The 16,548-nt window shown below is 34.2% G+C and overlaps 1 protein-coding gene across 1 annotated transcript; it reads left to right on the top strand.

Moving 5' to 3' along the window:
• Positions 1-5,829: 5,829 nt before the first annotated feature.
• Positions 5,830-7,486, top strand: LOC132296417 (disease resistance protein L6-like). The gene is made up of 2 exons (XM_059794620.1): positions 5,830-6,021; positions 6,698-7,486. Exons 1-2 carry the CDS (start codon positions 5,830-5,832, stop codon positions 7,484-7,486), a joined length of 981 nt encoding a protein of 326 aa, XP_059650603.1.
• The last annotated feature ends 9,062 nt before the right edge of the window (positions 7,487-16,548 follow it).

The raw sequence follows: 16,548 nt of genomic DNA, 5'->3' as shown, positions 1-16,548 counted from the left end.
ATATTATAAAGTAACTTAAAACATAACACGTATCAAATCTATGTATATTTTTATTATTTAAATATAAAACATATACATCAGATTAAATATTACTACCCAAGTTACCATAGAAATAATTAATAAATTACTTTCCTTTTTATATATGTATATAATATATATCTATATATATACATACATTATCCATGGGTAATAATCCATACATATCCAACCTCCTATCCAAGTAGTCCATGGGACCCAATTGGTTGGCCCATTACTACTAACTATAACCATAAAAGAAAAATAAAATAAAATAATAAAAGAAAAATAAAATAAAATAATAAAAGAAAAGAAAACATTTAATGTACAATTAATCAAAACACCATTTAAGCACATAATCTAATTAAACAATTAACACATAGACAAATACAAATAATACATAGATACATAATCAAATAATCAAGTAATACCTAATTTAATTAAACACATAAGCAATTAGTCAAATAATTAATTAAATAATTAAAAAATACAATTAAAACAAATAAATAAATACCGAGACTATCCTTTTAAAATTAGGGGTATTACAAATATGCTCCAAAGCTAACATTTACATTATTTTATTTTCTTCAAGCATCATGTTAAATGTCAATATGATGTTTTAGTGAGATTAGATAGGGCGTATGCCTACGTACTATGTCAGACTTGAACACCATCAAGATAGCCTAAGGAACTCTAGTATGAAATCGAATTTTAGAAAATGATTGTTTATTATTTAAAAATTAGCTGGAGATCAATAGAGCTGACTTAGGTGGTAAGTTTCAAGTTGACATGATTATTGCCTTGTTACCAAACTCGTTCGACTCTGTTAGAGTGAACTAAATAAGGAATCAGTTTGAGTTCACACTTGCTGATTTTCTTATAGAATTGGTAACAGATGAAAGGATAATCAAGAGTATGGGCGTTCCTATCAATTTAACCTAGTCTATACCATCTTCTTCTAGGCCCAAGTGGACGGGCAAAGTAAAGAAGAAGGATGATAATAGGACTAGGCTGGCACAAAACATGGATATCCAAAAGGTTAAAGGGAATAAGGCAGTGTATGTTCAGGGCAAATTAAATTGTTTCTTTTGTTGCAAACGAAGACACTAAAGGACGAACTGTCTAAGTAATGACGTGGCATAGGAAAATATATATTTAATCATTGAGCCATGTTATGTGGTTGTATCTATTAATTCCTGATGGATAGATTCTAAAGCCACTAAACATTTTTTGCAATTCGTTGCAAGGATTTCAGGAATCCAGAAGCCTCGATGATATGGAATATATTTGTACCTGACCTGATGTCAAGGTTGTAGCTAAGTCAGTGGGAGTTTTATATATGAAATTAGAGAGTATGAGGATATTAGTATTAGAGAACTATCTTTATGTACAGAAGTTAGACGCTATCTTATTCTTATTTCACTTGTGGTTTATAAAAAACTGTGTTGTTATTTAGTAAAACTGGTTTTATAAAATTGAATAGATATGCGATTGCTTCTGGTGCATTGGAAGATGGTTAATATACTATAATCACAAACTCTTAAGATTTGCAGGATGTAGAAACTAATGTTGCATCTTCTAGATTGAATGTTAAGAGAAAATTTGTTATTCCTGACTCATTGTATTTTTAATATATATTTTTGGGTTGTTATCAATCAAAATGAGATTCAAAGATTGGTCAAAGAAGGTTTATTACCTAGTGAGGCAGAAGAGCCTAAACCAAACTTGTGAATCCTGTTTTGAAGGATAGATAACTCTAAGGGCTTAATCAGCCAAATGAAATAGACATAAAGAACAATTGGAGTCGGTACACACGGACACGTGTGGTCTTATGAACATCCAATCAAGATTACTCACGTTTTGAATAAATTTACTTGTTGCGACACAAGTCTTATACTTTTGGTATATTCCGAGAGGGTCAAGACTGATGTGGAGCACAGATTAGGTAAACTTATCAAGACACTTCGATCTGATCGAGTATTTGAGTATTTCTTGGGATAGTGCAAAGACTATATGGTCAATGAGGGTGTTGTGTACCAGTTTTTCGCAATTAACGCTAAATTAATTTAGGTGTCAAATAGGAATAACAGAATTTCACTTAATATGGTTAGATCTATGATCAGTTATGTCACGTTATCTCTTTCATTTAAGAGTTTAGCGTTAATGACATCGATGCGCATTATGAACTGCATTCCATCTTAGTCTGTCTCAAGGATACCGTTGAGCTGTGTTTTTAACTAAATCTTAGTTTGAATCGCATGCACATATGGGGTAGTCTTGCACATGTGCGCTTGATATGGACAAGTAAGTTGGAAACAGATCATATGCATGATAGATTTGATAGATACTCTAAAATGTCACTAGGACGGATTATTTTATGATCTCAATGATAAAAGTTGATTGTTTACACTCACTGTTTATCTATAGGAGAATCATATTATGAATCACATACCTAGTAACATAGTGTTAGAGAATATGGTAAGAATACCAGATGTACCACATATGAACACACTTATTATAGAGATTGAGAATAATATATGAATTCCCTATTGATGCGTCAGCATCATCTAGTATACAGATTCCTGCATCGGTACATTGAGGTAGTGGGAGGATTATCATCCAATCCGACAGAATCATGTTTTTAGGTGAGACCATTATGGACATCCCTGTTAAACATGAGTTAGACCCAGTAAGCTACACGGAAGCGTGAACCGATATGGATACAGATCGTTTTGGCGAGTTACTATGAAATCAGAGTTGGAATCTATGTATACTAATTAAATCTGGGATCTTGTAAAATTTTCTAGTAGGGTGATACCTATGGAAGGCAAGTTAATCTACAAAAGGATATCAGAAGATTTCTTAGTGAATAAATCATAAGTGTACAAGGGAATGTCATTATTTTTCTAATTCTATATATATATTGTTGACATCCTACTCATTTAGAATGATGTGGAAGTTTTGTCATCAATAAAGAGGTAGTTGTTCAATTACTTTTAAATAAAGGATTTTCAAGATGTAAGTTATATTCCTAGGATCAAGCTTTTGCAAGATCAGGTTAAAAGGAAATTAGGCTTATCTTAATAATCCTACATTGATAAAGTTTTGACCAGGTTTGGTATGCATAACTCAAAGAATGAGTTCTTGCTTTATTGATATGGATGGCTCTCTCTAGTAAGTAGTTTTTCAAGACTATCAAAGGAGATTGAGCAAATGAGACTGGAACAATATGCTTCGGCATATGAGAGTCTCATATATGCCATGGTCTATACCAAACAGGACAACCGCTACATAGTAGGGATAGTCAGTAGAGATCAGTCCAATACTGGACTTGATAACTGGTCTGTTGTGAAAAATATCATTTAAGTACCTAAGGAGGACCAATGATATCATACTTATTTATGGATGTGATGATATGGCCCTAGTCAGGTATGCTAGTTCTGATTTTCAATCAGAAGTAGATACTATGAGGTTCATGACTTAGTGTATGTTCACTTAATGGAATGGAAATTAGTTGGTAGATTGTTAAGCAGATTTCAACTGCTGACTCAAATCTGCAGGTGGAATACATTGCAGCCTTAAAGGCGGCAAATGAAGCCTATTGGTTTGATATCACTGATTTAGAGGTTGTGGAGTATACTAGCCTGCCTATTGAGCTATGTTGCTACAATAGTGCAGAAGTAGTCCAAAACAATGACCCAAGGTTCTATAGAGGAACAAGATATACTGAGAGGAAGTATCATGTTCTACATGATATTGTCTGGCAAGAAAATGTACTTGTAGCTAGAACATTGCATTGGAATACAATTTTGTTGATTCATTATCAAAGGTGTCATTGATCAATAATTTTAATCGACATCTGGATAACATTGGAGTTATGTGCAATTTGAATTGGCTATGAGGGCAAGTGGGAGCTGTTAGGATTTATATGCCCTAGCATAGCAAATTCATGTTTGGATTAAAGTGACATATGTTCCTGACGTTTCTGAAATATTTATGTTTTATACAATTGGTGAATTCAATGTATTATATTTCGATTCATTATAGAATTGATAGTGTCCACTTGATTACAAGAGATATTTATATATGTATGTGATGGCGATCAATACATGAATATAAATAGTAATCATAAATGGTTCATAGTCGGTAATTATGGATGGACTCATAATTAATTAAGACTTGAACTGGATCCGCGTTAGGTTGAGATATATTGCGAGAGCCGTCGTATGCAATTGCTCCATATCATCGTCATGGCATTTGACTCTTAAACATGAGAAAATTATAGACTCTTTTATTAATTAATAATTACTTTGATTTGTTTGGCGAATTCTTCGGGATCCTTAGACCGACACTTTGGGTAGTTATGTGATTAATAGTTAGAGGGTTATATTTTCAATATTTGCATCATTGCTACTTGTATTTATTTTGTATTGATTGTGGTTGATCACAAAGTAAATTCGAAGGCCTTCGTATGGTTTTAGACAAAATGATTTATTATATATTTATTTATTAAATTATTATTTTTGTCAAACAAATGTTTTATTGTGATCGAGCCAGAAATAATCAATGCTACCAAAATAAATATATTAATTAAGTAGTCGGATTGATGGCTTTATTTATCCGATAACTAATTATGCATAGAGGGGTCAAAGTGCAATATTGACTTAGAGGTTATTTATTATTTAATTGGAGTTCAATTAATTTCTTTTAGTGGAGTAGAAATTAATTTATGAATTAATTGAATTGGGTCCATGGACCGGGCTAATTATTAATTCATTGTAGCTAATAAAATAATAGGCCCAATGGATTCTCACTCATAACCCAACTTGATATTGGAATCATATTAGATTTGAGACATATGAATTAGAGATTGAGAAGGATTTGTTGTTTCCTTTTCTTTATTTTTATGTTGCCTATAAATATACATGGCATATGTATATTTTAGGGGTGATTTTTAGAAGAAGGAAAAATGAATTTATTTTCTCTCTCTCTTGAAAATTAGGGTTTATGTTCTCATCTAATGGAGGCTCCCACAAGCCTAGTTTTCCAAGGTCATTCATGGAGGCTTATGAGTGATTCTTAAAGGCAAAACAATTACTAAGAAGATGGAGATCCAAGGAGAAGGCATCTTGCTAAGGGATCTACAATAAGTGAGAACACTCACTTTAGAAGAAAGATTTAAAGGTTTACTCAGACCTTTGATGTAAGTATTCAATCCATTAATTGAATGATACATTATATTTTTATTTTTACATAAAACTTGTCTCTATGTGATGAATCAAGATCTATGAATTAAAATCCCTCAAAAAGTTTTTAAAATTAGCACGTTTCCCAACAGTCACGTGGTGACATAGTTAAGTAAGTGAAAGAGCGTGTGGAAATTATGAGATTGAATAATTCATTTATTCAATACTCACTGATTGATGATAAGGTTCTCCTCATTTTCATTCCTAACCACTCAAACTTCACAGGAGGAACTCAACACTGCATAATCCACTCCTCTCTTCTTTTCTCACACATTTGAAATGGATACAGAGAACAACACTTCATCTCCCACCTCTCCACCTGCAGGAGGATGGGATTATGAAGTTTTCGTGAGTTTCAGAGGTTCAGACACCCGTGAAAACTTCACTGACAACCTCTACCACGGCCTTGTGGACGCTGGAATTCGCACTTTTCGAGACAACGAGGAGCTTCATGCTGGAGAGAAGAATAGATGAGCTTCTCAAGGCAATACAGCACTCCAAGGTATCCATCCCCGTCTTTTCCAAAGACTATGCTTCAAGTCGCTGGTGCCTGATTGAGATCGCCGAGATGGTTGAGTGTCGGAGGAAATTCGGGCAATTGATATTACCCATTTTCTTTGATGTCAAAACTTCCGATGTGCGACACCAGACTGGAAGTTACAAAGAGGCCTTCCAGAAACATGAGGAGAAATATGGTAGTGCTACTCAGGAGGGATGGAAGAAAGCCTTGACGGAGGTTGGACAATTGAAGGGACCCAAGGTGAAGAATGATAATAGGTAATTGAGTATACTTATTAATTTTATTTATAAATACTCATTAGTTTGTTTAGATATAAAAAAAATTTATTTTTTTTGGTGTTTGGTTATAATAAAATATTCAGGAAGAAAAAAAAATATTACAACCAAACAAAAATAACTTATGATCAATTTTATGTAAATTATTTTACATGTCCCAGCCATCGGAACCTCAAACGATACGTTATGTGAACCTCGACCGATACCTTTGCCAAGTACCCAAAAAAATAAAAATAAAAAAATATATATTTTATCTGAAAAAAAATATATATTTTCAAAAGAAAATATTTTACATCCAATCAAAGTGAGCCTTAACTGTATATTTTCCTTACTAGAACTAACCCAACTATCAACTTGTTTCGGTTCAGTTCTCTCAAATTAGACACTAATTTAACTTAGTTTACAAATAATAGTTTTCTCACAAATTGTTAATCAAATGAATTTTGAAGCTATTTTTTATTTTTTTTTATTTTTTTTTCCAGTTTTCAGAGAATAGACAACTACTGTTGAAAATTTAAATCAAGTAGGGGATCTATATTTGTGGATTTTTCTGTATATATATATATATATATATATATATATATATATATATATATATATATATATTTATATATACTTAACATTAATTATATGTTTGGCAGGCCAGAAGGAGAAGTGATAAGGAGGTTGTTTCAAAGGAATGGAGAGAGCTGAAAAAGAATTACTCATTGGTTGTAAAAGAATGCTTAGTTGGAATTGATGATCATGAAGAACAAATGACGAAATTGTGTGTTAATTCCAATGATGTAAGGATTGTGGGAATCCATGGCATGGGAGGAATCGGCAAAACCACTGTAGCCAAGGTCATTTACAACAAACTCTCCCGACAATTTCAATCCCGTTGCTTCCTTGAAGATGTTAGAAAAACAGCACAACAACCCAATGGTCTTGTTCATTTGCAAAACCAACTTATACCTAGCTTCTTAAAACAGGGACGTCCTATCTTAATCGAGTCTATGGATGAAGGAATTTTTGCAATCAAAAGTAGATTTTCTGGAAAGAAAGTTCTTGTTGTTGATGATGTCGATCACAGAAATCATCTTCATGCATTTGCACTTTTGGGAAAGTGTGATTGGTTTGGTTCAGGAAGTAGGATAATTATCACAACTAGAAACCAAGAGATTCTAAAACTGGTTGAGGTTAATTCGACTTATAACCCAAAGGAACTGGATTCTGATCAATCTCTTCAACTTTTCAGCAGGAATGCTTTTAGAAGAGACTATCCCCCAGAAGACTATGATACTCTATCTAGAGATGTTGTGTCCACTACTGGAGGGTTGCCTTTGGCTCTTGAGCTTATTGGTTCTTCTTTGTCTGGCAAGGGAAAAGAGGCATGGGAAGGTACATTAAAGAAGTTGAAAAGAATTCCAAATGTTTGCAGCAGAAGCTGAGAATAAGTTACAAAGCATTAGAATATGAACAACAACAGATATTTCTCGATATTGCATGTCTTTTCATTGGAGTGGATAAAAGAATTGCTTTCCACATGTGGAATGCCTGCGAATTTTATCTGGAAAATGGGATTGAAGTTCTTCGTTTCATGTCCTTGGTGAAAATTGGAGACAACAATGAGCTAAGGATGCATGCTCAGCTTAGAGACCTTGGCAGGGATATTGTCCGTCAAGAAAATTTCAAGAAGCCGGGGGAGCGTAGTAGGGTGTGGTTGCATAATGATGCGTTCGACATATTGAAGACACATACAGTAAGATCCAACTTCTTCATGAATAGATATCCCTAATTAAGCATTAATTTTCTTGTCACCTTACTAACTCAGTTATGTATGAACTACTCGAAAGTTGACATAATAACTGGAATTTCCTCAGAGTGAAAGCTTCATTAATATCAGTTATGTATATTTTTTTATTGATCTAAAGGTTCTCTTTCGGCAGGGAACAAGAAATAGATGTTTTCTGTTAAGAATTAATTTTTTCTCACCTTGCTAACGCAATTATGTATGAACTCTGAAGCAGAAAAAAAATAAATAAATAAATAAATTATGTATGAACTCAAAAGCGTGGCAGCTCAATCACTAGGCCAATTTGGCGATTGTCTTACGACTTTTAAGGGCCTCCAATAAAAAATATCTCATTATAGTCTTTTAAAGTAGGCCCCACTATAGGTTTGCCAATTTTAGCAGTTCTAATGTTAATAATCTCTAGCAAATTTCTCCTCCTCTCACACTTTTTTTTTTTTTGCTATTTTCTTCATCTATATCTATCAAACTCATGCCTTTCCACATTCTTCTAAACTTCTTCTCATGTGTTTCTTCATGTGATAAAGCATATTAGATAATTATCTTTATCTTTTCTAGGTGAGAATTTTGCATTCTAATATTAACAAATTTGCTTGAAGTTACAAAAAAAGAAAAAGAAAAAAGAGATGAGGAATTTGTAAGAAATTCAAACACTTGAAATCAGGTAAGGTTTTTTTACTAATTTGCATAAGGCCGGTTCTATTGTTCTTTAATTCACTTGCTTTTTTTTTTTTTTGTCTTTTTCTTACTGTAGTTTATCCACAAATATGTTTACTTAAAAATGTGAATTTGGATTAGTATAAATTTCGATAAAGAAAGGATTGGGTAAATTAATTCTATTTAAAAAAATAATAAAAAAATTAAGGAGCTCTAGTAATGATACAAAGGGATTTAAATGAAACTTTAGTAAATAAACAACCAAATTTTCTATCAAAATTAGTAATTTTGCATCTAGAATAATATTAGTTTTATAAAGATATATAATTTTTAATATAGATAGTAAATTAATATTAGTTATGTTATTACATGAATTCTCTCTTATATTGAGCCGCCACTGCTCAAAAGTTGAAATAATAACTGGAATTTTCTCAAAGAGAGTGAATATCGTCATTTAATACTAGTATATATTATTTATACTCATGTAAAGGTTCCCTTTTGGCAGGGAACAAGAAAGGTTGAAGCTATTTGTGTTAACTTTGAATTAGAGCCACAGGCTGAAGCTCTTACAAATGAAGATTTCGTAAGCCTATCTAATCTAAGGTTCCTTCAAGTTGGCAATGCAGAGCTGGATGGAGATTTTACGCAACTTCTTTTAAACTTAAGATGGCTTCGCTGGAACAGATGCCCTCAAAATTTTAGACCGACTACCAATTTTCGTCTAAAGAATCTGGTCATTCTTGATTTATCATGGAGTGATATCACAGCAGCCTGGGAGGGTTGGAATCATATCAAGGAGGTTTCATCAATTTCTGTGCTTTTGTTTCGTGTGTCTCATCACATAATTGTTTGTAATGTATTATAAGCAATTCTCTTTTTCCTTATTTTGCAGTTTGCAACAAAGACGTTGGAAGTTCTAAATCTCACATGTTGCAAAAAAATGGTTAGCACTCCTGACTTCTCTGCATATGCAAATTTAGAGAGATTGATTCTTGAAGACTCTGAGAATTTGGATCATATTGACCCATCAATTGGGAAACTCAACAGTCTAGTTTTCTTAAATGTGAAGAATTGTGCTAAACTTAAAAGTCTGCCTCTGGGATTTGATTCTGTGCAAGAGCTCCTCATCGATGGTACTTCTATTCAAGAAGTCCCTATTGGTAGTGGTGTTAATGAGAATCTTCAATGGTTGTCACTAAAGGAAAGTGATTTAAAAGAACTTCCTGACTCCACTGGGAAATTAGAATCATTAAATGAGCTGCGCTTGTCAGGAGCAAACTTTACAAAATTACCTGATACCATTGGCAACTTGGAACATTTGAGAATTCTTGAGGTTAGATTCCCGAATCTGAAAGAAATTAAGGACCTTGACAGATTTAAATCCTTGGAATATTTGGATATGAGTTTGTGTGAATCCTTGGAAAGATTGCCCGACCTATCAAACATGGAAATGCTAGAAGAATTAAAGCTCGTCAGGTGCCAGAAGCTGCATGTGATTGGGAGTCTTAAGGCAATGAAATCCTTGAAGATGCTGGAGTTGTCATGGTGCACAGCCTTGGAGAGGTTACCTGATTTGTCGAATTCGAAAAAGCTGGAAGAATTAATACTCTACCAGTGCGAGAAGTTACAAGAGATTGAAGGTCTTAAGGGTTTGAAATCCTTGAAGATGATGGACTTGTCATCATGTATAGCCTTGGGGAGGATCCTGATCTATCAAACTCGACAATGTTGAAATAATTAAAGCTCTACCGGTGCGAGAAGCTGCAAGAGATTAAGGGTCTTGAGGGTTTGAAATCCTTGAAGATGCTGGACCTATCATTGTGCACAGCCTTGGAGAGGTTACCTGATTTGTCGAACTCGGAAATGCTAAAAGAAATGAAGCTCCACATGTGCCAGAAGCTGCATGTGATTGAGGATCTTAAGGGTTTGAAAACCTTGAAGATGCTGGATTTGTCATGGTGCACAACCTTGGAGAGGTTACCTGATATTTCGAACTTGGAAAAGTTGGAAGAATTGAAGCTCTGCATGTGCCAGAATCTGCAAGTGATTAAGGGTCTTAAGGGATTGAAATCCTTGAAGATGGTGGACCTGTCATCTTGCACAGCCTTGGAGAGGTTACCTGATCTGTCGAACTCCAAAATGTTGGAAGACTTAATGCTCTACCAGTGCGAGAAGTTAGATAAGATTGAGGGTCTTCAGGGTTTGAAATCCTTGAAGATGCTGGACTTGTCGTCATGCATAGCCTTGGAGAGGTTACCTGAGTCGTCGAATTCGGAAATGCTGGAAGAAATGAAGCTCTACATGTGCAAGAATCTACAAGTGATTGAGGGTCTTCAAGGTTTGAATTCTTTGAAGATGCTGGACTTGTCGTGTCTTCTCCTAGCCTTTCATTCTTATATATATATATATCTCTATATATACATACCTCCACCCAATTCCATACATCCATCTTACTACTCATTATCACCAATTACAGAAGTCATTCCATTACTCAATTCCAAAATAAATCCATATACCCGAATTCATCAGACACCATCTTTCCTACCCGCATTAGAAATTCTTACCCTTACCCACTTTCCTTTCTTCCTATCTCCCCTTCTATAACTATCCCTTGTTTCTCTCCCTAAATTATCAACCCTTCGTTCAACTTCCATCATTCCATATAACCAAATTCAATCACCAAATACCATTATCCAACTTCAACGTCATCTTCCAAATACAAAATCCATCAACCAAACTTACTTCCACCACCATTCCTATACACATTCAAAACCTTCCACATCCCCATACCAATTCCATTCAGTGTTTACTCCATTATTTGCACCAATTTAGAGTTAGACATCAAAAATTCAAAGCAAGAAATTGGGGTTGTTTGCCAAGTGTTTGACAAAAGGCCTCAAAGAATTTTTTTTTTTTTCCTTTTCCATGGCTTCTAGCAAGAAGAAAGCCACACAAGGCGGTGCTTCAACATGCCGCTCCATTCAATCTTCCGCAAGGCGGCCAACTCTTCGAAATACCATAGATGAGAGGTGGTATGGTCACCAACTTAATTATGAAGTGGGTTTTGACATCGAATCACTTAATGCATGCGTTCCAAAAACTCAGTGGCCCATTGCAGATTTACAATGCCGGCAAGCTGAATGCCTTTTTGAGCCGGCTGGTAAACTCATGTACCCTAGACTAGTTAAGGTGTTTTATCAAAATCTTCATTCCAATCCAAATGAACAGGGAGCACTAGTGTCATCTGTTGATGGTGCTATACTTCGCATTACTCCTTCGACGATTGCCATGGCTTTGGGATGTCCACATCAATGCCTGGCTGATTTGGAGTCAATTCTCACTCCAATGTCAGAGGTTTCCACTAGATTGATGATTAGTCGCCTTGCTGCAAATTGTTTCTCAGGCTCCAAATATAATTCTACTGCCAAATCGTCTCTGCCATTACACCTATGGTTCGTCGATGCCATACTTTTGCACAATGTGTGCCCTCTTACTCATCAATCTGAGCGTCGTCAAGATTTTCTTCATGCTTTATATGCCATCCATTTTGGCCATTGGATATCTTTTCCTGAAATCATCTATGGGCAGCTTAGAAAATTTTATGATTTGGTGATCAAACAAACTCTGGAAAAAGAAAAAGATTGAAAGTTTCCTTTGCCATTCTTTGTTATTCGACTACTGACTTCTCAAGGCTACGCTACAAATGAGTTCGCTTCCAAGCACAATGATCACTATGGTGAGGTTGATTGGAATCGCAACCGCTCTCACATGACATTAAAGGTGGTTGCTGCACCTAGAGAGCTGGCTCGCCCAATTGTGCAAGTTGAACAAGTTTTACCTATTCATCCAAGTTAATTGGCTACTAGACAGGTCATCGAAGATGAGTCCACCGATGAACCCCATGATGAGCCTATGGTAGAGGCAGCCAGTGATGACGAGGATGATGCTGATGAGCATCCCTATGACTATTTGGTTGGTGAGGTGACTCAACTCTGATTTGAAGTTCAAGTAATCCATCAGGAGCAGAGGATAATTCTGGAAGGGCAGAGGATGATTCTTGAGGAACAAAGAATGATTCGTCAGGATCAAATATCAATGATGGACATGATGCGTGTGCTTATGATTCATAACGGGCTTAATCCCGATGCTCCACCACCTCCATTTTAGCTATCCTGTTAAGTGCTTTCGTTCTTTGTTTTTATTTTTTATTTTTAGTTATGATATTAGCTATTTTGTTAAGTGACTCCATTTTCTTTTGCCCGTGAGGACACTGTCTAATTCAAGTTTGGGGGCATAGCATTTACTCTAGTTGTATTAAAATACTCTAGTTGTTAAATATTTTTCTGAAATTAAAAAAAAAAAATTCTATTATATTTCTTTGGCATATTGACTTTAATCCAAGTATTTGCGAATTGTTGGGGGGATTAAGACACTTGAGTACTTTTTAAAATTCTTTTCTGAGATCGTCTTGAATCCCTAATTTTCATGCTTTATTTTATGTGGGTTCCACTATCTAGTATGATAGGAATTTTAGTAATTGTCGGTCCCTGATGGATTTCACATACACACTAAAATTTTATCTATGGGTATTTGTATTTTTGGTTGAATTCTGATGACTATGGATAGATATGAATTAGTGAACTTTGAAGGTTATTACTATGGTAGAGATATTAAAAAATATATATATATTAATAATAATAATAATAATAATAATTAATTAATAATAATAATAATAATAATAAATTTCGTAAACCTTTTTTAGAGTACTCGGGGCTCATGTCTCATATATATAGAGTGTTCGTATGAAGAAATGGGGGTAAGGATAAAGAAAAGAAAGAGAAAGAAGAATAAATAAATAATATTTTGTCATAGAAAATAACTTGAGAAAAGATCTAAGGAATTGAAGTTATAGAAGTTGGGTTCAATTGAAAAGACATTACTACATAGGTGATTTGCTAGTTCACAAATTCCACAACATTGGGGATTGATTTTGCTATTTTTCTTGTTATATAAGTGTGCGGGAAACATTGGGGTGAAGTATGAAAATAGGAACTAAGGAGTACAGTCAGATGACAATTTTTAAAGTACTTTTGTGTAGTCTTCTCCTTGATTATTGTGATAATATGAGAATAAGTTAATTGCTGAAAGATTGAATTGTGTTGTATGTTTATGGGTTTCATCTCTGGAAACCCTCATAAGACTTCACTCGTCCACTAGGGGTAACCTAGGAGTTTAAAGGCTTGTTGCATACGCTAAATGCAATCGTGATTCCCACAAAAGCGGCCTTTATGCTTTTTTTAGTTTTATTGCTACGGGATTAGCAATATCTAAGTTTGGGGGTGTGTTAGGCGCTGAATGTTATACATTTTAGCCCTTCTACTTGCATGTTTTATTCTCTTAATAATAATTTCTTTGTGATTTTACATTGTTTTATTGTTTTTATTTATTTGAGGGCTTTAGTTGTAAAATTAGTCAAGTCTAGTGATTTTGAGCTTTAAAAGATGACATTCCGTGGGACCGAGTAATGTTGAAGATCCAAGTTTAATTATACTTAGAAAATATTCTAAAAGAAGCCACAAGTTGATGAGAATGGGAAGAAGAAGAAAAGGAAAACTCCTTCTCCAAAAAGGAAACTTTCACCAAAGTTGGTAACTTGAATCCGTTTTGGTAATCTGCCTATATCTCTATCCTCGAGTGTCAAAACGGCTAAATTTTTGCGTAAGTTAAAAGGAAATTCGAAGAGTTACAATTTTGTATTTCACAAGAATTCCTTAAAACAGCTGTTTACCTTGTCAAAATTGGCCAAGAAGTCTGTACGAATTTTAGAGTCCTTATTTGACAGAATTTCTATGTATGTCTCCTATATGAAAAAGGGAACTTTAGGGCTGATATTTTATTATTTAAAGGGGTCCTCTACAACATTGAAGGATCATACAGAGGAACTTGAGACTGAAATCAGAGAGGAACATTCAGAAGAAAGAAGAGATCGATCCATTGCAGTGAAGATGTTTTCCTCAACCATAAAGAATTCCACTCCAGTCATGCTTGGCTAAACGCTTTACTAGGATTATAATGTAGCCCTAGCTTAGCATACTGGTTTGATTGTATTTAATTATTGAAGAAAATTTTTTATCATGCATAATTGTGTAATCTATATGATTTTTAATTGACTTTTCAATAAGAATCGGTTTTAGAGTTTTAATTCAATTACAAATATTTTTCTATCTTGTGTTAGATATTTTAATCTTATGATTGAACACAACTCATTCACTTCTTGTAGTTGTGAATGAGATGATTACACAATTGTTCTTATCTGAATATAATGTTAGAGATTTGATGGATTATGCCTAGAAAAGATAGACCATACTACACCCTAAAGTAAAGTAGATAGGTAGATGGTTTATGCCAATCGAAGATAGTCTATGCTTAGTTTTAAATTATATTATTTTCTAGCTGAATTAATATGTGTTTGTAGCCATGATTAATTCTCTGTGCATGTTATATGATATATCTCCAATAAATTGATGCAATTAACTGGTGGTGCGACGTTAGTGGTGAAATCATACCCTTAGTCCTCTCTCTCTATTTTCTACATCCTATTTAATCATTGTTCTTTAGTTTATTTTTATTTTTGATTTAGTTAATTTAGAATTCAACATCACAATTCGATTATCCTACTTTCAAGTTAATTTGGAATTTAAGAAGACAAACTTATTTTACATAAGTCCCTTGAGTAGGACACCCTTACAAGTAAACCCTATTTGTAAATATTCGTACACTTGCGAGTGGTACATATAAATCTCACAACATCACTATATGTAGGGATTGAGGTTGAGGGCCTGAATGCCTGATTGTGGATGAAGCTTACCTCAGAGGAAGGAAATTACAAGGAACAACCTTTTCCCTTCCCCAAGGCTATTCACTAAGCCAAGGCAAGAAAGTCAAAAAGGGTGTGGAAATTATGAAATTTCAATTTCATTTCTTCAATGACCATTGATATGGTTCTCATCATTTTCCTTTCTAACCTCTGAAACTTAACAGGAATTGATTGATCAATGATCATTGAGCCTCTCAAATCACATATTTGAAATGGATATAGAGAATTGGTTATGGCTATCTTGTCTCATCACACTTGCTGCAATTCTCCTACCCTTTCTTGTTTTTATCAAGAAGAAGATCAACAACACGCCATTAGAACCTTTGAACACTTCTTCATTGTCCACCTCTCCACCTGAAGGAGAATTGTATAATCTATATTTTAGATTCAACTCTTTAGATTCTCAGAGAAGATACTATTTCAACGTTATTGAGAATTTCACCTTCCAAATTGTACCAATGCCAGGTGTGTAACTCTTCAAGTTTCAGTACCAATAGGTAACTTCATTATGAAAGAATGATCAATCTCAAGAACTCTCAAACTTTTTAGGTTGCCAATGGTATCAGGTAAAACTGTAAATCTTGCTGCAAATAAGCACAGCTCAATTAATGATTCCAATTTCCCAATGGAGTCTGGAAGTTCTTCTAATTGGGATTAATATTTTAGTGACAATTGAGTTTGGCTATTCAGTAGTACTTGTAAAATCAAATACAAGGTCTGAAAGGGATTTTAGATGGCTGATTGAGGTACAAATTTGGGTCAATGACCCACAAGAAGTGGCACTTACAGTTTTAAGCCTTTTTCTTTTTTTTTTTTTCTTTTTTTTTTTTTTTAAATTTGTACTCATACACACATATCTCTATTGAGACTTAAACTCTTAACCTCCCTTTAAGAAATAAGAGTTTGATATTGGCCCGTTGGTGAGTTTCAAGCTTCTTCATAACACCTCTACTAATAATGACTACTTATAAAGAAATTCCATCGATGAGGAGTTATGTTAAAGCTTCCCTGGAATCAAATTCCAGAGGTGTTGGGTTATTTCATCCACAAGTGAAAACAAAAATTAGTCGTTGGTGCGAGTAGCAGTGTTCAGAAGCTAATACAATTTCGTATTGCCCAGGTGTCAATATTGGGATTGGTTTTGTTTTGGGGGTTACGATGTGTGG

The sequence above is a fragment of the Cornus florida genome, unplaced genomic scaffold (genome assembly GCF_030987335.1).
Source record: "Cornus florida cultivar Cherokee Brave unplaced genomic scaffold, ASM3098733v1 CherokeeBrave_3.0.0_Hap2_Chr02, whole genome shotgun sequence".
NCBI classification, from domain to species: Eukaryota; Viridiplantae; Streptophyta; class Magnoliopsida; order Cornales; family Cornaceae; genus Cornus; species Cornus florida.
Note: the sequence above shows the minus strand (reverse complement) of the source record. Positions and strands in the feature narration are given on the sequence as shown.

Bases quoted from the DNA above. Each gene is read 5' to 3' on its own strand.
- LOC132296417 (XM_059794620.1), top strand. From the start codon at position 5,830: ATGGTTGAGTGTCGGAGGAAATTCGGGCAATTGATATTACCCATTTTC. The intron at 6,022-6,697 runs GTGAAGAATGAT...TATGTTTGGCAG, and splicing joins GACAATTGAAGGGACCCAAG to GCCAGAAGGAGAAGTGATAA.